We start from the raw sequence: 20,422 nt of genomic DNA, 5'->3' as shown, positions 1-20,422 counted from the left end.
ACCCTGGTGGGAACCGCTCTGCCGGGAGGTCTCAGGGCAGGGGTGAGACACTGAGAAAGGAAGCTTCCTTGTAAAATTTCAGGTTTCGCAAATGATTAGCTCAGTTTTTTTCCAACATGTCTTTATTTGTTTAAATTAACAAAATATAGGTTACATGCTATTTTCAGGTAAACTGCTTTTTCACTGAGGCAGAAAGCAATATTCACAACTTGGGCTGTTACATACTTCAAGTTTTAGTTTTAAATAGCAAGCCAGAATTCTGTACAAAATCAACATTTGGTGTAATATTGTCCAAATATGTGAAGGATTTTAAATGTTAGCTCTGTTACATTTTGTTCCAGCAAAGCAGACAAAGATCATAATTCAAAACACGATGTTAATATTTTATTAAATGCCTTCAGGGCTTAATAAATACAGTGTGCACATTGGCTGTCTCACGCAACTTCTCATATACAAATATACCAGATACCCTTGTGAGATCATGGAAGGTCAGCCTCAGTCTCATGGCCAGTGAGAAGATAAATTTTTAAAAAGAGAGAATGAGTTGAAAGGCAACAAAAGGGGGTAATCATAGGCTGGAATAAAAAGATTAACAGAAAATATGCCACGTGGATGGGTCAGTTGGTCGGTTCAAAGACAGCGGTCAAAAGCCTGGAAAGCATCTGGTAGTGACCTATTCTCAAAGTGTCATAACGTGATAAACGTCATGCTGTCCTGGCCGGGGAAGTGCTGATGACCTTGGATGGTTTCATCCCTTAGTTCTCTGAGAGAGGCCTTATGGCTTCTCTTTCAGGCTTGCGTTCTGGCTCATTATTAACAGCTCTAGGCAAGGCTGGCCATCCCTTCCCTTAGCTCTGTACTCTGTACTTACGCATAGGGTGCCCATATAATTCATCACCCAAACTGGAACATTTTTGAGAGTTAAGATGACACTCTTAGTGACTAAGTGGGAACAAGAGGTATAAACCTAGGTTGTCCCAGGCAAATCAGGATGTTGGTCACACACAAAACCAAGGTTTTAGACTTGGTTCTCAGAAGGTCAGGGCATATTAATCAGCAGGTTATAGCTAATTATATCTAAGTCTCTCATAGAGTCAAGAATGAAAAACAGGCTTTAGAATACATTCCATAACAATTTTTTTTATTACTTTTCCTAGACCCTTTTTTCTTCCTCCAAATGAAATTTTACTTGGAAGTCTAACAAATAAAACAGATGGAATTGGAGCTGCTCTGAGTGAAGTGGGGATGAAGGCTGAGAATTTCTCCTCCTCTAGCAGCTCTAGAAGGCCTAAGAGGACCTCTTGCTTCTCAACACACAATGTGGAAACCACCATTCTGGACCATGCTCTTTCCATCTCAACATTAACTTGTTCCTCAAACACTCCCACCTGACTCTTTTTGTGTGGAAAAGTCTATAAACTTGCTATTCAAGATCTCCTAGTTCCTATTCCAGTTTGGCACACCCAGAACAAACTGAAATCTGCAGCCTTTATGGCAGGTGCTCAACACCTGGCTGCTGAAAGAATGAATATGTAACAGGCCCATGAGAGCTGGAGGCTTCAGAGACCACTCTGCCAGTCTCCGAGTGACGTCATTGGAGGCACTGACGAGCTATATTAAAAATGATGAATGGAAAGCAAATGGCCCCTCGGAAGGATAGGTTTGGATCCTTTGGGTCCTATCCTCTGGGTAGGTTCTTGACTCAGAGTTGTTCTGGTAACTGCAGAAACCCACGATCCTCCCTTTACCATCCCCTTTGCAAGTGCCCTGACCCTGAGACAAGCAAGGATGGCTGCAGGGAACTCAAGAGGCTTTGGCAAGCTGTGGTGGCAACGCTGGAGGAAGGAGCCTAACCAAAGTGGCAGGAGGAGTCGCATCAGGGGCTGACAAAGTGCGTGCGTGACTGACGAGGACTGGATGAGGCTGATGGGGAAGCACCTGACCAAGAGAAAAAGAAAAACGGCATCCCACAGTCAGAGATGGGTCAGACTGTCTAATGAAATGTACTGGGAATTTTGGGAGGAGAAGAAGCAAATAATAAACAGTACCTAGCTCTACAAATAAGAGTTGAAACTACCAAGAAGCAGTTTTTACATAAACTCAGACACAGTACCAGAGGGTCACTGCTTACGGGCAGTCACATGTATGTGACATCTGGTCAGCACTGCTTTATCTGTCAGAATCCAGTGCCTAAGGAAAGCCCACCTGCTGGGCTCAAATCACACTTCACAGCCACCACCACTCACTGGAATCATGATTCACGAATCTAGGAAGAAACAGTCACTATAGGCTGACTATGTATTTTTAAACATATTAAGTGATCATAAATATCACAGGCATCATCTCCTATTAAAAAAAACTGTGTGTTTATACAGTGTGTGTGTGGGGGGGGGTGTGTGTGTGTGCCTCCTCTCGTGAGACTCTGACAGAACAGGTAAGAAGGCCTAAGTCAGCAGAATGATCTCAAGGTCTCCTGCTTTCTATCTTAATGAGTAAAGCCAGAAGCAGAAATATTTATGGAATCCTTGTGAGGGGGTCGTGGGAGCCACTGTTTTATCCTAGTTGATCTTTCTCAACTCTTGCTACACATAAGAGTCATCTGGGGCAATTTGGAAAATAACCAATGCCAGAGCTCCCCTCTAGACCAATTAAATCAGGGCCTCAGGGGCCCAGGCCCCAGCATTAGTATTTTTTTTTTAAGGCTCCCTGAGATGATTCTGGGACTTCCCTATAGCTCAGATGGTAAAGAATACACCTGCAACGCAGGAGACCCGGGTTTGATTCCTGCATTGGGAAAATCCTCTGGAGAAGAAAATGGCAACCCACTCCAATATTCTTGCCTGGAGAATCCCAGGGACAGAGGAGCCTGGCAGGCTATAGTCTGTGAGGTCGCAAAGAGTTGGACACAACCGAGCAGCTAACACTACTACTACTGAGATGATTCTAATGTGCAGGCAGCACTGAGAACACAGCCCCGCAACTGCTTTCCTAGCAATGGTTATTCCAATACTCTAAACAAGTTAGAGCTTAATTTCAGGGAGAATTCCTCCCCCCAGCCACCCCCACCCCCAGCCCCACAGCTCCAGCACTGACAAATCCACTGCTCACAGGCTGCCAACTCTTCCTGCAGCTGCTTCACAGGATGAGGCCTTGGAGCAAGGTCCCCAGGAGGGAGCCCTGCTCAGGACTCAGGGTTAGCCTGCAGACACTGAGCACTGCTGGGCCATCAGAAAATATGCTCCAATGCGATATCTGATGAAGGCAGCGGGAGCTGAACAAGGCAGACCCAGGCAGGAATCTAAGCACTGCTGGTTTTTCCTTAATCAAAATTAATCACATTCTCTTGAAATTTTATCTTATATCTGCAGCAACTACTCAAGAACATCCTCTTTAAAAACTCACCCTCCTCTGTCATTTCTGATATTTTTTTGATTATTGAATAAAGAGATTTTAAAAATATATACCACTACTACAATTTTCATCTATCTGGAAAAATATAACTTTCACAAATTCAACTAAAGAGTCATTAATAAAGTAACATGTCAAGCACCATATTTTTGCAACTAGAAAGAAATTTACCATGTTAGTCAATGGAAAATAGAATTTCTAAAAGCACCTCAGCATCAGCTTACAATTAGATGTCTAGAAGAGTATGTACAGTTAATTGTACTGGAGATCCATGAAACAACATTGAAGAAGGCCCTCCATGTGTGTTAAAAATCAAGGGCCCAAATGCAAGATCTGAGAAGCATTTCCTTCTCTACTCATTTAGTCTGCGCCCTTTGTCAAGATTCGCGCCCTTCTCTTCTCCAGCAAATGAGAGCTCATGCAGAAAGCTGTATCTGCACTGCCTAGCTCTCATTTTCCAAGTGTAATTCTTAAACCGTCCACTTAGATCCCCAAAAGCACTGCTTGTTTTTCCATTTTCCTCTCCAGTAATTCTTTTAAACTCTCATCTCTGTGCTTGAAGTACAAGTAATCAGAAAAGGCTGGGCCCCTCCGGGTGCTAGGCAGGACCCGGAGGCCAGGCCGCTCGTCTCTGCGGGCGAACTCTCGCTCGGGGCCGCCCTCAGGCCCCAGGCTGTCGCGGCTCTTCAGCGGGCGGGCCCCCGGAGGCGAGGCCTCCTCGGCGGGCGCCTCCTCCCCGGGGCCCGGCTCCGGCTTGGCAGACAGGTCCTGCGGCGCGCAGAGCGGCGGGCCGCGGGGCCCGAGGCCCGGGCTGTCCGGCTCCACCTCGTAGCAGTTGTCCTCGTCCTCCTCCTCGTGGCAGGAGCTGCCCCGGGCGCTCTCCCCGTCGGACTGGAAGGCTGGCCCCTTGGCCCGGCGCTTCTGGGACAGGTCGAAGGGCTCCTCCTGCTCCAGGCTCCGCAGGGACCCCGCCGTCGGCGCCAGCGCAATTCTCCCCCTTCCAAAACCTGCCAGGAGCAAAGGCACGTTCAGGCCGCCGAAGGGGTCGCTGGGTGGAACCCAGGGCTGGTTAGCATAGCTTGATTTTGCATTTTAAAACTAGATAAATCCCCAGAAGGCTGTAGAGAGATGGGCCTTGTCACAGCTGGAATCTATATCCGTGTGACTCCTTTCAGGGGATTGTGGCAACATGCATGAAAAACTTTAAAAATAAGCACACCTTTGACTTAGCCAATCACACAACTGAAAACTTAAACTATGAATATAGTCTGGCAAATGCACAAACTATATAAGGATGGGTGAAAACAACGTATCCATCTAAGGACAGAGGTTTGCTTACATAAATAGTAGTACCTCCATGGGGCTTCCCTGGTGGCTCAGACCATAAAGAACAGTCAAGGTATTATGTGTATAGAAGGTACTTCTATGTGTATAATATGTCGATACCTCTTAGTGCTTATAAAAGGTATTCTCTATATACTTTAAGTAAAAATGTATATACTTATAGTGTAGCCTCTATTTTATCTATCAAAAAATATCTGGAAGGATATATGTCAAAATCTCAAAAATGGGTAACTATGAGGTGATTTTTACATTTTTCTTTTCACTTTGAATATATTTCTTTTTACTTTTAACAGTGAACACATATTTCACCATAAGAAAAAAATAACAAAGATATTTTCATTGTGGGAAAAAACCAGATATTGCATTTGGGTCCAGGGCTCCCCAAGCATGGACAGAGCTGGCAGGGCAGAGGAAGGTCCGGTGAGACGTTCGAAGCCCCCTGCCCAACCACAAGTGTCCTCGCTGCTGGACACGGGGAGGTGGGCAGGCCTCACTTTCAGGGATGGGCTTTTCAGGAGGCAACAGACAAGTGGGAGGCGCGACCCGCCCCGTCCGTGGGGGGCCAGTGGTCAGGCCTGGAGGACAGGTGGGGATGACTGAGGAGGAGGAGGGCAGGGAGGGCCAGGGGGTGGCCAGACCCTGGTGCCCAGGGAGAAGCAGCTGGGGACACACCGAGGAAGCCGATGTCCAGGGCTGCCTACTTTACGGTGTTGTCAGGCGATGAAGCTATCTGTAGCTTTATTCTTGTCAGGGACACAGGGAGGATCTTTTTAATCTGGGTCATGATTCTTGAGCTATTTCAAAAACTAGAGTGAAGAAATGCCAAAGCCTTTTGTAGATGAAAGCATTAACATTGTCGGAAGTCTGTTACAAACTTTCAAAGCAACTCTCTGATAATACAGTGATGCTCTTGATTTTTCCAGAAGAATGACAGTCTTTAGGTGCCTGTTAGGACGTGAGCATCCACATGGAGTAAGTTCTGGTGACCGAGTCAGACTGTCAGATGGAGCACTGTCTCCTCATTGCCTTCTATGTCTCCAGCCGTGGTGGCTGAGCAAACTTCACCTAATTCTGGAAAAATCCAGAATAGCTGGATGCAAAGAATAATTCAGGAAAAGAACATCCTCAAGGGGAAAAAATGCTTTTGTTTTTAACAAGCATTTTTTCAGGGCTTTTATACAAACTCCACGCCTTGTTTTAGGATGATCAATTTTCTGTCACCCAGGAGTCATCATAAACTCAGAGGGCGTTTCAGAAATCTGAAAGCTACAATCGTTTTGCTTCCTGCTGGGTATGCATGCATGCATTCTACTTATGAATACGGGTGCCTAGTTGACCACATCTTTTGTAGAGGGGGGAGAAGCAGCAAATATGAACAAACCACCCGTGTTTTTACCCAGTGCAGTGAGCACTGGCTTGAGCCAGAAAGTCCTGAGTTAGAATCTCAATTCTGCATTCAACTTGCTGTTTGACCTTGAGCAGTTTCTATAACACCTCTTGACCATGGTCTCCTCTTACATAAAATGAGAACAACACAGTCTACTTTGTGAAATACTGGGGACAAGCAATAACATCTAAGAGCATTGCCCTGTGCTTGGATCATCAGCCCAGTTAACGAGCTACTGCAAGTTACATATATGTGTGTCTTCTCTCCCCGCACACAGACCTCCCAGAGGGCAAACCAAGGCGATTCAGTTCCCCTTGCGTCTGCCAGGGCATGGAGCACACCACACTGGACAGAGAGCATTTACTGCCCGTTTACTGAAGGACAACCTACTGAGTTCAGTACTTCTGGAAATTAACTCTTTCCTGCAAAGAAAGGGACTGAGAAGATAACAGGAGGCAGAACTTTCCATCAGTTCAGTTAGGACTCGGTGGGGGAGATAGAAGCCCCTGCTTGGCCTGTGGCCAACCGGCCCTTCCAAGCAGGAAAACTGTCCTTGTGAGTTTCTGATTGTGAGCAGGCAGATGAGACCTAGCCTGCTATCCTGCCAGACCTACACCTAGACCAGACACACTTCAGCTGCCAGCAGAGCTTGCAGGCCTGCCCCGTAACAGAGCTTGCAGGCCTGCCCCGTAACAGCAGTGCGATCAAGAGGATACAGTGTGGCTTTAGAGTCAGAAAGGTCTGCGTTCAAATTCTCAGTCAGCCACTTTTCAGTTGAGTCAGGTTAATATTTCAAAGCCTCAGCTTCCCCATCTGTAATATGGGGATAATAGAAGTTCCTCCAGCCTGGAGTTACTATAAATATTCACAGAGACAGAGCACTCGCTGCAGGGCCTGGAACACAGAATGAAGAATGGTGCCGACCGGCACCATTATGATGCTCTAACCAACATCACTTTCACTTACAACCTCCAGATATTCACTCTGTGTTTGCTATAGTTATGTTGCCAACCTGCTCCTGCTACTCTGCTGTGGTCTTGAAGACGATGCTCCCTTTTTTAAATGTAGGAATAACCCCCGGAGTAGAGCTCCCTAAAGACAAGCTCAGCTCCCATTCCGTCACTTGCTGGGCCCGGCCACCGCAGGGCTCCTGGAAGGGCGATTACCTTGAGAGTGGAGGCCGCGCTCCATGACCCCGTGCTTCACTTTCATGTGGCGAGTCAGGTTCCCCTTCAGGGTGAACTTGCTGGGGCAGTAGAGGCACTTGAAGGGCTTGCTGTCGGAGTGCAGGTGCATGTGGCCCATGAGGTTGTGCATCCGGTTGAATTCCTTCCCACAAAGCTGTCGAGACAGTGACCAGGAGAACAGTTTACTCGCGGGTGGGACCCTTGCCCAGACAACCACACTCAGGCCTGGGTGAGGATGGACGAGCTGTTACTTTGTTTGAATCTTGGCATTTTTAAACTGCTTCCAAATAAAGTGTCCCCAAGGAAGTCAGGGAGTGGCTGCCTTGAGCCCAGGCTCAGACGTGGAGCAGGGAGGGATGGATTCATGAGATTTTATTCCTGTTGTACAGGAATTTTTAAACTCAAGGTAAAAACTGCAAAGCTATTGAAGCTTCTTTTGAACACAACCTTTCGAAAAGGAGAAAATCTTCTCTGAAAAGCAATTGCTGAAAGTATCCTTCACTATAATGATAAGGATATGATGACTTGGTTAGTATTTATGGAGTATTTACAATATGGAAAGCCCTATCCCAAGTCTGCCACGGACTATTTCACTTAACTCACATGAGTCCTATGAGATAGGTGCCGTTCTCATCCCCATTTTACGGATGGACAAACTGAGGGGTTAAGATGAAAGGCTGGCCAGGGCACACACAGCTTATGGGTGCTAGAACTGGGATGATGAACTCAGGTCCTTGGACACCAGAGACCATATCATCAGTCAGCATGTATCACACAGTTTCCCCCAACATAACTCTTCCATTAGACTGTATCAACAATGCTCCTCTAATTTTTTTAATTTGCTGACTATGGGGAGTTAAAAGGAACAGTGTATAAAGGGAGGACTGTGTCTGTTCTCTGGGTAGACATTTGAAGTACTGAAAATATCATCCTAGGTATCCAAAAGCCAACCTGTTTTAGTCACTTCTTTTCTTCTCATTCCTATTTCCATCAAATTGCAAATACATGATGGACCACACCAGCGGTTCCCTAGGTCCCATGGGAACAGCAGAACTGCCTGTTTGAAGGCAGGACGTGCAGATGCTGAGGGTGGGAGACAGGAGCAGCTGTTGTGCGTGCTCTCCTTGCTTTTCTTGTCCCCAGGCTTCCCCAGAGTGGGGTTTGGAAGCTCCAGCCCTTGCTCGGCTGTGCTGTGAGGAATGCCGAGAAGGACTCTGTCTGTGCTGGGACTCCAGGTTCACGGGAGGAACGCTCTCTCCCTCCTCCCTTCCCAGCCTCCGAGGCCCACACCAGAGGGTAGAGAAACAGAGTGAGCGGGGCCTGCAGAGAGGGCGTGGAATGCGGTGTCCACTGAAGCAGACGCCAGTTTTCCTTTCTCACTGAGACATGGTGTCGGCGCCAGTGAGGAGCTCTGGGTGGAACTTTTATTAATGCAGACCATATTGTCTTCAGGTGGCCATGGCAGTGAGAGCTGAGCTGGCCAACATCTGTGACCTCAGGCACTTAGACTAACAGAACACTGGGCAGTAAGAGGAAGCCATCCTGGGACTGCAGATTTTTCACAGATAATCTATGCATGGGCAATGAATGGCTGGTTCTATATTTTTAAATGATTCACATTTGGGGGTTTTAAGCGCTTTTCCCCCTTCCACTTCCTTACTAGCAAGAATGAATGCAGCATGCTGGTGCCCCACACCCAGTGTTCAGAGCATCCTCACCACATTCATCTGGAAAAGGTGGCCCAAGAGGGGAGATGCTGAGAGAGTGGGTCTAACTTAAGAAAAAGTATGGACACTTGCTTTCTTTTTATCCTCAACAGAGACAGTTCATAAAGATCTATCAGCCTGTGGCTCAATTTTGCTCACATGTGAAAGTTCTGGTGGAGTTTTCTTTATAAGCTTAGTTTCAGTTCTCTGCCCTGGCTAAGAAGAAAAATGTATCTAGAGATTCTAGACTAGGTATTTCCAGTCATGGGTCATCTTAGAAAAGATGTCTCTCATTTGGTTCACGGGATAGTTCCTGACTATTTGGAACAATGCTGCTGTTGAAGTTGCTGAGCTGAACAGCCCTTCATTAGACAGAGGCATCTCTAAAGGCTCTGCCTGCCTTTTTGTTATAATCCCTGCCTAGCATCAGGCTGACACATGATAGGTCCTTATTAAGCCTCTGCTGAGTGAGTGAAGGGGTGAGGCACATTAAGCAGGTCTGAAAAGAGCAAGAGCCATGGGGAGATAAGCACAAGAGATGCAGGGAGAGAGGGGCTAGGGTCTGGAAGATCAATTAAGCTACTGCACTTGTCCAAGCCTGGATGGGTCTGGTGGTATTATAGGCAGGACAGAGAGAGAGAACTGAAGGAATAAATGGGTGCCTTCTTCCTTCAATGGCTTCATGGAGGCTGATATTCCACTTTTAGTTATCATCTCTGGTTGCTGAGGTATTAGAAGCTGGATTGGTCTGAAAAGGTTTTATAAAGGAGACAAAATTTGAACCTAATCTTGAAGAATATGTGGAGTGCCTTTTGTTTTTGTTGTGGCACAAGAATAGTCTCTTTATTATTTTCAGACATTTCATCATCCTTAACACTACAGACAAGGGAACTATTACTATTGTGATAATGACCCACAGCTTATTGCTACTGCAACTGCTGTGACTCTGGGGTTAGAGCAATTCACCTGCCTGTGGCCACAGCCCCTCTGCCCCTCATATGATAGTCCACCTCCACCCAACACACACAGGCGTGCACACAGCATGAGGGCTACTGCCAGATTCTTCCTCAGTTTTGGACAAGCAACCTTTTATGATCATCATAGCTGAGGGCGTATTTTCTATACTCATGCCTTTCTAGATCAATTCATTCAGTTCTGAACTTTCTGGGTCATTTTAGTGGTACATGGGGACAAAAGGATGTTTTATCATTTTAATAAATGATATTGTCTCCAATCATCGAAAAAGCAAGAGAGTTCCAGAAAAACATCTATTTCTGCTTTATTGACCATACCAAAGCCTTTGACTGTGTGGATCACAATAAACTGTGGAAAATTCTGAAGGAGATGGGAACACCAGACCACCTGACCTGCCTCTTGAGAAACCTGTATGCAGGTCAGGAAGCAACAGTTAGAACTGGACATGGAACAACAGACTGGTTCCAAATAGGAAAAGGAGTCCGTCCAGGCTGCATATTGTCACCCTGCCTATTTAACTTATATGCAGAGTACATCATGAGAAACGCTGGGCTGGAGGAAGCACAAGCTGGAATCAAGATTGCTGGGAGAAACATCAATAACCTCAGATATGCAGATAATACCACCCTTATGGCAGAAAGTGAAGAGGAACTAAAAAGCCTCTTGATGAAAGTGAAAGAGGAGAGTGAAAAAGTTGGCTTAAAGCTCAACATTCAGAAAACTAAGATCATGGCATCTGGTCCCATCACTTCATGGGAAATAGATGGAGAAACAGTGGAAACAGTGTCAGACTTTATTTTGTGGGGGCTCCAAAATCACTGCAGATGGTGATTGCAGCCATGAAATTAAAAGACACTTACTCCTTGGAAACAAAGTTATGACCAACATAGACAGAATATTAAAAAGCAGAGACATTACTTTGCCAACAAAGGTCCATCTAGTCAAGGCTATGGTTTTTCCAGCAGTCATGTATGGATGTGAGAGTTGCACTATGAAGAAAGCTGAGTCCTGAAGAATTGATGCTTTTGAACTGTGGTGTTGGAGAAGACTCTTGAGAGTCCCTTGGATTGCAAGGAGATCCAACCAGTCCATCCTAAAGGAGATCAGTCCTGGGTGTTCACTGGAAGGACTGATGTTGAAGCTGAAACTCCAATACTTTGTGAACAGCTGATTCATTTGAAAAGACCCTGATGCTGGGAAAGACTGAAGGCAGGAGGAGAAGGGGACAACAGAGGATAAGACGGTTGGATGGCATCACCGACTCAGTGGACATGAGTTTGGGTAAACTCCAGAAGTTGGTGATGGACAGAGAGGCCAGGCATGCTGCGGTTCATAGGGTTGCAAAGACATGACTGAGCGACTGAACTGAACTGATTGTCTCCTGAAGTCAAGGTTTATAGCCTCAGGGAAGAAGATCCACTGTGGAACATGACTCATCAGCTATATATTTTATGTGTGATTGGTAAAGGAGACAAATTTTGTTGTTGTTGATAAAACTTAATTTTTATACACCATGGTTTATAAAATTTTTATATTTTTAATATACCATGGTTTTATATACCATTTTTTTATGGTTTATGATAGCTTACTGGTAGCCAATGGAGAGCTTTCCCAGGGATAAGAAATAATGTGTTAGCTCTGAAAATTTTGAGGACACTAAAAGTGTCCTCAAATAAAATACCATTTCTGGTATTCAGAAATGTAGCCACCTTCCTTCTCTGTGTGGCCAACCCCAGTAATTCAGCACAAGGCTACATATATAATAACATTTAATGAATGTCTAAGTGTATGGTTAGGAAATAAACAACCAAGTCAGGGAAAATATGACTTCCTCATGCAAAAGTTCCACAAAGCAGCCATCACTAACTCTCTCTCTTGTTACCACTAAAGCTATTCACACTAGTTTGCAAACCAAAATCCTCAGTGGCAGAAAGATAGAAGCAATTAACTCAGGACTTGAAGTACCTGAATACCATTCACATCTCAGTGGTAGGTACCCTTAGCTTCTTCCTCTCAGCCTCTGGCCCTTCCACGGAGCCCTTGGGTTCTTATCCAGAACACCTGGCCTTGTCATCCTTCTTAGAGGATCGTCCTCACATGACAACACACAAATATATGGAGATTTTCTGTGTCTGTGAAAGTTGGAGAGGCCTTTCAGTACCAATTGGTGAAGAGAGGCCAGAAAAAGAGGATTGCGTCAATTAAAGATGGTGCCTTCAGGTGGGGTTTGGTGTGAGCTCTAAGCAGAATCACTGTAGTGGAGGAGAGGAGCTAGGTGGACAGGGAGAAGGGTTGTGGGGGAGCATCCAAACTCTAGCTTCTCCTGGAAAGCAGTCATATACACAGCCCCCTTAAGTCACAAGACGTGAGGTGCAGAGCCTGCCCAAGTCAAGACTTGCTGAATCGCCTCCTACCGAGGTCTGCGGAAATTAAAGCCAGGATAGGTGTTGATACAGGAAGCTGCTGGAGTGATGAGGAGTCAGATTTCATCTTGCAGGTGGTCATCTCAACCAGTCCAGCCCTCCTTAACTCTCAGTTGCTCTAATGAGCAGTATTAGTGTGCCTGTGACATTAAATATCAGCTTTTCCACCTATACCCACCTTTAAACCTACTTTAAAAAAGGGAAGTGGATCTCAAAGTGTAATAGACAGCAGAGCAGAGAGACGATAGTGAAACCCCAGAGCGATACAGAATTTTCTCCATTTTCTCTTCTGTAAAATGTCCATGGTAATCACAGTATCCCACGCGAGCTCTTGGTCCAGGTAAAGGGCTTAGCAAATTGTAAGCGCTCGATAAATATTAGCTCATTACTGCCACTATCACGTACATTTCGCCTTCCAGAAATGCTTAAGTTCTTTGAGGATAAGGGTGCTGTCTTTTAAAACCAAATTACGTGGAAGGCCCACTAAGGAAGGAACAAGTGAAGAATCCTTCGAGTAAACAGCTGCCAGGTTACCTGAGGCATCATAGAAACGGAAGCAGGTGTGGCTCACGCAGCCCTGGGAAATGTGGATGGGGAGAGAAGGTTCACCCTAGATTGCAGGCTCTGGGGAGCCTATCACCTGGCTCCCTGACCCTCCATCAGCCCTTTAAACAGCGAGCAGGTGCCCTGTCCCCTTCTCGGCATAGAAGCTCCTAACTCCGCCTCCTGGCGCCCAGTCCCTCCTCGGTCCAGGCAACTTCCCGCGAGTCCCAGTGACAGTGCTGACAGCGGAGTCACAGGGAAGCCGCTGTGCACAGAGGCAGGGCCATGGCAGTGGGCAGCCACTGGGCCGGTCGCCAGAGGCCCACCAGACACGCAGAGGCACACAACTGAGACTGCGATGCTCCAGGAAGCCTGTTTCCCTGCTCTGAGAGGAAAGGTCAAAGAGCAGCAGCTTGCAGCCCCGGAGAATGGCCTCCGTTAAGCTGCCCTTCCCTTACATCCTTCTCTCTCTCTCTCTTTTAATAAGAAGGGTGTTCCTTTCCTCAAAGGGAGAGAGAGGGAGGGAGGGAGAGAGAGACTGTAAACTGTCCAAAAGGACCGTGAGAAAACAGGAAGCTTTGAAAAGTACAAGAGAAAGCAAGATGAAATCTATTTGCAGGCGGGCCCCTGGGGACATGCGAGGCATTGTTAAGCAGGCAGTTCATACAGCTATATCCTTCCTTCTGCTGAGGAGGGCTTTGCTGCCAAAAGGCTGCTATCTGGTCACTGCCTTAACCCCCTCAATGCCAGCCTGAGAACCCTGATCCCAAGCACTGGGTGCCTACAAGTCCCTACTGGGTTGGAGCATCTGAGAGCTTGAGGGGGAGATGGAGCCAAGTTGGCAGAGGCAGTGGGGACCCTTTTCAGGGAGAACTCATCCTTTTCTATCTGTTCTTCCCTCGGCCTTCAGCCCTCTGCTTCGGGCAGGCTGCAGATGACCTGGTGATTCATAACATAGGCAGCTCCCAGCTTCACCCATCTCAAAGGAGAATTTGTCCCGGAAATTCTGGATGACTGCTTTTCCTGGACAGGTTTCCCAAAGACGGCAGCTGGTTCTTTGCTATTATGGAGCGTGGCCGCTACAAGGATAGCATCCAAATCAAGTCCTTCGTGCTTACGCAGAATCTGGGAAGCATATTTCTGAAACATGGCTTAAGTCTACAGGCACAGGTCTCTGGAGAAGCTCCAGCTGGCTCCAAGAAGCAAGGAGTCCAGAAGTTGAGCCAACAGCAAAAGAACCCAGAAGGGCAGTAACTTTTCATAAGAAAAAAAAAAAAGAAACTAAATGGAAACCTTTCCTCTCCTCCAATTTTCCATCCTATTGTTAATGCTTAATCCCGCACTAAACAAATGTTTCTGCTTGCTGTGGACAGCTGTTTCCACTGAGCCAGGGCCAGGGAGAATCAGTTCATGTGACCACAGTAGGAGGGATTGATGTTAGGAAGGATTTTTAGTGGTAAGAATCCCAGGAAATTAGAATCTGTTACTTAAAGACTCTTCCCCATACCTTGTTTTTGCAAGTTTTGGGGTAAAGGAGATGGAGTCAGGGCTTCCCCAGGTGGCTCAGTGGCAAAGAATCCACCTTCCAAAGCAGGAGATGTGGGTTCAATCCCTGGGTTGGGAAGATCCCCTGGAGGAGAGCATGGCGACCCACTCCAGTATTCTCGCCTGGGAAACCCCACGGACAGAGGAGCCTGGTGGGCTACAGTCTATGGGGTCACAAAGAGTCAGACATGACCGAGCGACTGAACAACAACAGATAAGAGTAAACTCTTGGAGTATGGCTGGAGCAAGTTCTGCCTCTTTTCTTCCAGCCATGTCAATCACATAAAGGGAAATACCCTTCCCGATGATAAAGGTCAGGTTTAGTTGTCCAGGCCTGTGCTCCAGCATCACCATGCAGCCGGCCAGCCGCTCCTCTCAGAGCGGTGTGACTTGCATGGCAATGAGCAAATGGCCTTCTGTTCCTCTCCCAACTCCCAGACCCGAAGAAACCCCACCCAGGACCAGATTTCCAAGAGTCCAGCATGACATGAATAAGAAGCAAAGTCACAGGACACCATCTGGAGGTGGCCCATCCCATTGTGGTGTCTGGAACCAGTCTACAGACACACAGACATGCCCTCATTACATAATCTGTACGTTCAGACGTGCTCAGACATGCTCTGAAATTCCTTTGAGATGAAAGAGAGTGAAGGTATGCAGACACCAAGCAGGCGGCGCTTGGCAGGGAGGCGCAGACAAAGCGAGGGAGAGCCTGGCAGCGCGTCCGCCCTTGTCGGGAGGTGCGCGCTCCAGATGAGGCGACTCACACCCGATCTTGTGTCAGAACTGTCTAAGAACGGAGAAGGGCCACCTACGTTGGACAAACATACACTCTGACATCCAGGCCTTTCTGTTTAAATGACTGACACTCCCTTCCAGGCAGCCTCCAACCCCCTGTGGTCTCCTTGGAGGACCCGCTCACCAGAAAGAAGTGACCTTTGCAGATGGCCAAGCCACCTCCCACTGAGAAGTTCCACTGCCTCATATAGGAGCTGGCACTTCACGCTTCAAGCCCCTCTCTTATGGGATTTTATCACGTAGATATCTGGAGCCGATATCTGGAGCCTTATCCACCGTCAAGGAGCGGTCCGACTGGGCTTCTCAGCTGACCAGCTGATACCCTTGAAGCACGTGTGGCGCTCTACCGTCAGGGTGAGTGAGGCCTGGCTCACTGCATCCCTGGCCCCATCGAGTCCGGTCTTCTGTGCCCTGGTACCAGGGAGAACCGTCTGAATTCTCAGGGACCCTTGGTCCCAGATCCTCTGTGCCCCTCTGAGGCCCTTGAGGTACAGAAACAGAAGTGCCTCTGTGCCCCCAAATCACACACAGCCTGCAAGCCCTTTTCCTGAGTTGGCTCTGCTTTATCATATCCCTCCATTTCAGAGACATTTGCTGGTTTAACCGCTACAGCTGGCCCTGAACTGGTGAAGTGGGAGGGGGTTGGGCTGCATGAACATGGATTTTTAGGGGACTGCAAACCATGCAATGGCGCCTGCATATTTTAACAACTTCGTGTGCTCCGCCACCAGCAGATAAAAATACAGTTCCTCCTTGAAGCTCAAGAGTAAACTCAGCACAAGAAATGAAGAGAGGTACAAGGAACGAAGAGGGGCAATGAGCCCCTGATGGCACCTCTACTGTAGCAGACAGTAAACCCCAGGAGGGTGGGAACAGCTCTGTGAAAAGTGAAGGGTTTGGGAGTTCCCTGGTGGTCCAGTGGTTAAGACTCCACACTTCCAATGCAGGGACGAGGGGTTCTATCCCTGATCAGGGAACTAAGATCCCACATGCTGCATGGCATGACCAGAAAAAAAAATTTTTAATCTAAAAAAAAAAAGTGAAGGGTTCAAGAGACTCAGTGAGGTGGGAAGGAACCCAAGGCATGTCTAAAGGGAGACAAGAGCTGGTCTGTGGCATCCACAGGCTCGTGCAGCTGGGCCCGGCTTCATGAGTGTGAGCCCCGTGTGATCACATGGGGCCCTGAATTCAGAAGGGTCCTGGGTCTGGTGTAATGCTCTGCTTTCATCATCTTGAAATTGTGAATAACATCTGAAGTAGGGGCCCCCATCTTCACTTTGCACCAGGCCCTGCAAATTATGTACATCGTTCTGCATACAGCTTCCTCCCCTTTCAGCTCAGATCACTCCAGATGGACATAAACTGACTTTCAAACCACTGGGAACTTGAAGGAGAGCAGGGGAAACACAAGTGGGTGGCAGGAAAAGGGCTGGAGGGAGACCCCTCCCTCCCCTACCTCCGGAGAATGCCCACCAGGTCTAGGGAAGCTCTGGCTCCTGACCCCTCTCACCCCGTCCAGGAGGGGCCAGCACAGGAAAGAAGTCAGCTTCACAGGGGGTTCCTTCAAGTGGGGGTACATACTGCGGAGGGATGAAGGCAGCAACAGCCCCTGGAAGCAGGGAACCCTACTCCAGAAACAGGGATCGACAGAGAAAGTCACTGGGACTCTGTCAGACACACAGCACAGAAGGAACAGCCACTTCAAACAGAAAGGCTCTAATGATATCTGAACTCCGTGATTTCCCTCTGCTCCCCTCTCAGCCCTCCCTTCATGGCTGTGGGGTCACTTGTCAGTACCTTCCTTGAGTCAAACTATCCAACCCTAAGCGAGATTTCTCCTCCTGAGGAGTGGGAACAACATGGGAAGACGGGGCAGCCTGGACACCCCGAGCACTTCTGAGCAGTGCCCGCCGGTGCCTTAGGCTTGACAAGTCTCCAGCTCACACTTTATCTCAGCACACAAAATAAAAACCCCACCAAGGTAATGCGACACAGGGACGGTAACAAAGATGCTCCACGGTACTCAGGAATAAACAAGAAGCATTCAGTTGTTCCTCTGCCCAAGCAAGCATTTCTGAGGTCACAGGAGGGGTTAACCTTTAAACCTCTTTCATCCCCTCCAGGAGACCTACCCTCAAATTACACTGCTCAGTCCAAGTGTCAGGAGGGCGGGAGCGGGGGTGGCATAGGGGAAGGGAAGCAGACAGGGCTGGAAGCTTCTCTGACTTCTCTGTGTTGTCTCTGGCTTGTCAGGGGAAGAGGGCTGCACCTGGTTGCTGCCTTCTAGAACAGGAGCCCTCCACATCACCTTCATCCTGTAAAAACCTCAATCTCCAAACGGATTTTCCACCCTCAGCTCTCCCGGGTCTGGCTGCTTCCAGGCCCTGCACACTGACCGATTCCACAGGGAGACAAGCAGGGCAACTCCTGGGGCACAGCTGAGCACAGCTGTGGTGGAGACACAGCAGATGGCCTGGGTCTGGCCGCAGACATACGCTGAGCCTCAGAGGCCCTTCTGAGGGGACTGAGGACAAGGTTCCCTGGAGACTTTTCCCCCCGCATTTGCAGAGCCCTCTGAGCTCTCCCGGGATTTCCAGGTAGCTCAGGGGTACAGAATCTGCCTGCCATTGCAGGAGACTCAGAAGATGTGGGTGTGATCCCTGGATCAGGAAGATACCCTGGAGTAGGAAATGGCAACCTGCTCCAGTATTCTTGCCTGAAAAATTCCATGGACAGAGGAGCCTGACGGGCTACAGGGCACAGGGTTGCAAAGAGTCGACCACCACTGACCACGCACACGCGCTGAGCCCTTCCTCTCCGCATTCCCTCAGGCCCCCTGCTCACCTTGCATTTGAAGGGCTTCACGTCCGAGTGGACAATCATGTGTGCCTTGAGGGTCTGTTTCTGCACAAAGCTCTTGTAGCAGAGGTGACACTGGTAGGCACGGATGTTGGTGTGGATCAGCACATGTCTCTTCATGTTGGCCAGCAGCGTGAACTCCCGCCCGCAGATCCCACATTTGTGCTCCTTCACGCCCTGGAAGGAGGCAAGATTCAAAAGAACCATGGTGAGCAGGTACAGACTGCCATCAGGACAGCAGTCTTTGCTTTTCTCTCTGACACATAAATCCACCAAGAATTTAGTGACAGATGTTGAGTTCCAAATAGTATGGCTGTAGCCTTGTCAAATAACTATTTTCTTAAAAAGTGTTGATTACATAATCTTTTATTTTCTTCTGAAAACCATGAACTAGCCAGACGGTTAGAGGAAAAGACAGCTATTGCTTCTGTTGTTCCTGATGCTTGCTTGGGGTTAATTCTGCAGTAACAGCTCTCGTGGATTAATAGGATTTGGGTAAGAGCACTGCAGAATGTTATGTAAAATGAGTCTCTAATTCAGCTTTCACGATAATGAAAAAACAAAACCTCCTAAACTTATAATATCATTTCCCGTATGAAAACCAACGTTCTCTAGAGTTCTCATTAAAGGACATGAAAATTCAAAAACAAACAGATCCACACTTCAAAAAAATCACAGCTTGATAATGACCTCTTGAGATGGTACCCTGGGTTCCTGCAGGCCATGGTGGCCTGGGTGTGATTTGACTATGAAGCTCCTCCAAGCCAGCTTCTGCCGACAGAGAAATCTGGCAGAGGATAGCTTTCTCGATTAGAAAACAGGAAAGAAGATTTTCTAGTTTCCCTGCTGTTTGTGGAGAAGTGTTTGAATACTTTAGCGTCAACGCCCTCAACTGAAGCATGGCTAGGGACTCACTCACGGCGTGAGTAGAATATTACCTAATCCTGGCCGACCAGTGCTTCCCTGAAATGGCTGCTGCAAGAAATTTTGACCCAGAATGACTTTTGGGGAGGAAAACGTAGTGATCCATGGTAATAAAACTAGGGTTATTACAGGTTTAGACAAGTCTTTAGCTAACAACTGTACCTTATAAAACCCATATGGCCTGGTATTCATTCATAGGGACTAGGGCGGGGAGTTGTTTCAAGGTTCTCTCTGCCTATATTTCCATTTCTTTAATTTGGGACATGGTACAAGAAAGTACCACTCCTCAATTTTGGTGAGCCCCTGGCACTAAAGGGTGGGAGTTAGGGTCCCTGCCTAGCCATTTACTGACTGCATAATCTTAGTTGGGTCCCTCAGCCTTTCTAGATGAAGCGCTCAAATGGAGTGCTGGGCTCTTCCTAACTGGAATACTGTCTACTCTAGGTGACTGCAGACGAGAAAGGATTTATGCTAATGGAGAGATCTAAATTTTAATGTCCTCCTAAGAAGATGAATTTTTAAAATGTGTTGCATACTCAAACAGTGAGTTTAAAATTATTAACAAAAACTATTTTCTTAATGAGTTTTAAAATTTACTTCAGTATCTTTATTCTCAAGATTATTCCTATACTTGGTTGTGATCGAGATGATAACTACATCATATATTCAAGTATAGGAACAATCTTACAGAAGTTTCATACATTCTACAATGTATCTGATTCCTTTTCCACACATATAGGAATCCCTGAAATCAGCACACAGTCCCTCTGGCCGCTGCCTCTCAGTTCAGGCTTTTTGATGATGGCTCCTGCACTAGGCAGGCACCTCCTCTCTGGGGGTTTCTAAGGAGCCTTTTGCAGGGCAGCTGTTTGTGCAGAGCCAAGGCAGCTACACATTTTGTCTTGTTTGGTCTTAACCGATCAGATGAAACCCACAAAGCCAGAGCAGAAATGTTATTTTGGCTGGGCAAAGTCCTCCACTGACCTTTCAGAATGAAAGATTGTTTTAGCAACTCTGGCTCGCTAGAAGTCTCTTCTGCCAATAAAACCACTTGAAGTCAAGGTGATAGAGTAGAGGTCAGTGGGGCAAACTTCCCCTCTTGGAAGCTCAAAGTTGACCTAAGTTAGCTTAGCTGGGTAAGATTTCAGGGACACACCAGGGACTTGTTTTAGTTCATCCTGAGAGACTCTAGGGCTTTGGCTGCAAACTAGGCTGAAGGCAGACATGTGGGCCTATATTTCTCCTTGAATATCTGAGACAGGGGAAGGGAAGAATGCACTCATGCCTCCTATAATACAAATCAGAGAGCACTGCAACCACCTG

At 47.4% G+C, this 20,422-nt stretch overlaps 1 protein-coding gene across 2 annotated transcripts in view; it reads right to left on the bottom strand.

Moving 5' to 3' along the window:
* Window positions 1-369: 369 nt before the first annotated feature.
* Window positions 370-20,422, bottom strand: part of ZNF366 (zinc finger protein 366) — a 64,294-nt gene continuing 44,241 nt past the window's right edge. For both annotated transcript variants that reach the window (XM_019983012.2, XM_070774559.1), the window contains exons 3-5: window positions 18,161-18,352; window positions 7,306-7,480; window positions 370-4,415 (exon numbers count right to left, since the gene is read on the bottom strand). In XM_019983012.2, coding sequence (XP_019838571.2) covers window positions 3,892-4,415; window positions 7,306-7,480; window positions 18,161-18,352 — 891 coding nt within the window. In that variant the 3' untranslated portion in view covers window positions 370-3,891. The remainder of the gene's footprint in view (window positions 4,416-7,305; window positions 7,481-18,160; window positions 18,353-20,422) is intronic.

Source organism: Bos indicus, chromosome 20 (genome assembly GCF_029378745.1).
Source record: "Bos indicus isolate NIAB-ARS_2022 breed Sahiwal x Tharparkar chromosome 20, NIAB-ARS_B.indTharparkar_mat_pri_1.0, whole genome shotgun sequence".
Taxonomy (NCBI): domain Eukaryota; kingdom Metazoa; phylum Chordata; class Mammalia; order Artiodactyla; family Bovidae; genus Bos; species Bos indicus.
Note: the sequence above shows the minus strand (reverse complement) of the source record. Positions and strands in the feature narration are given on the sequence as shown.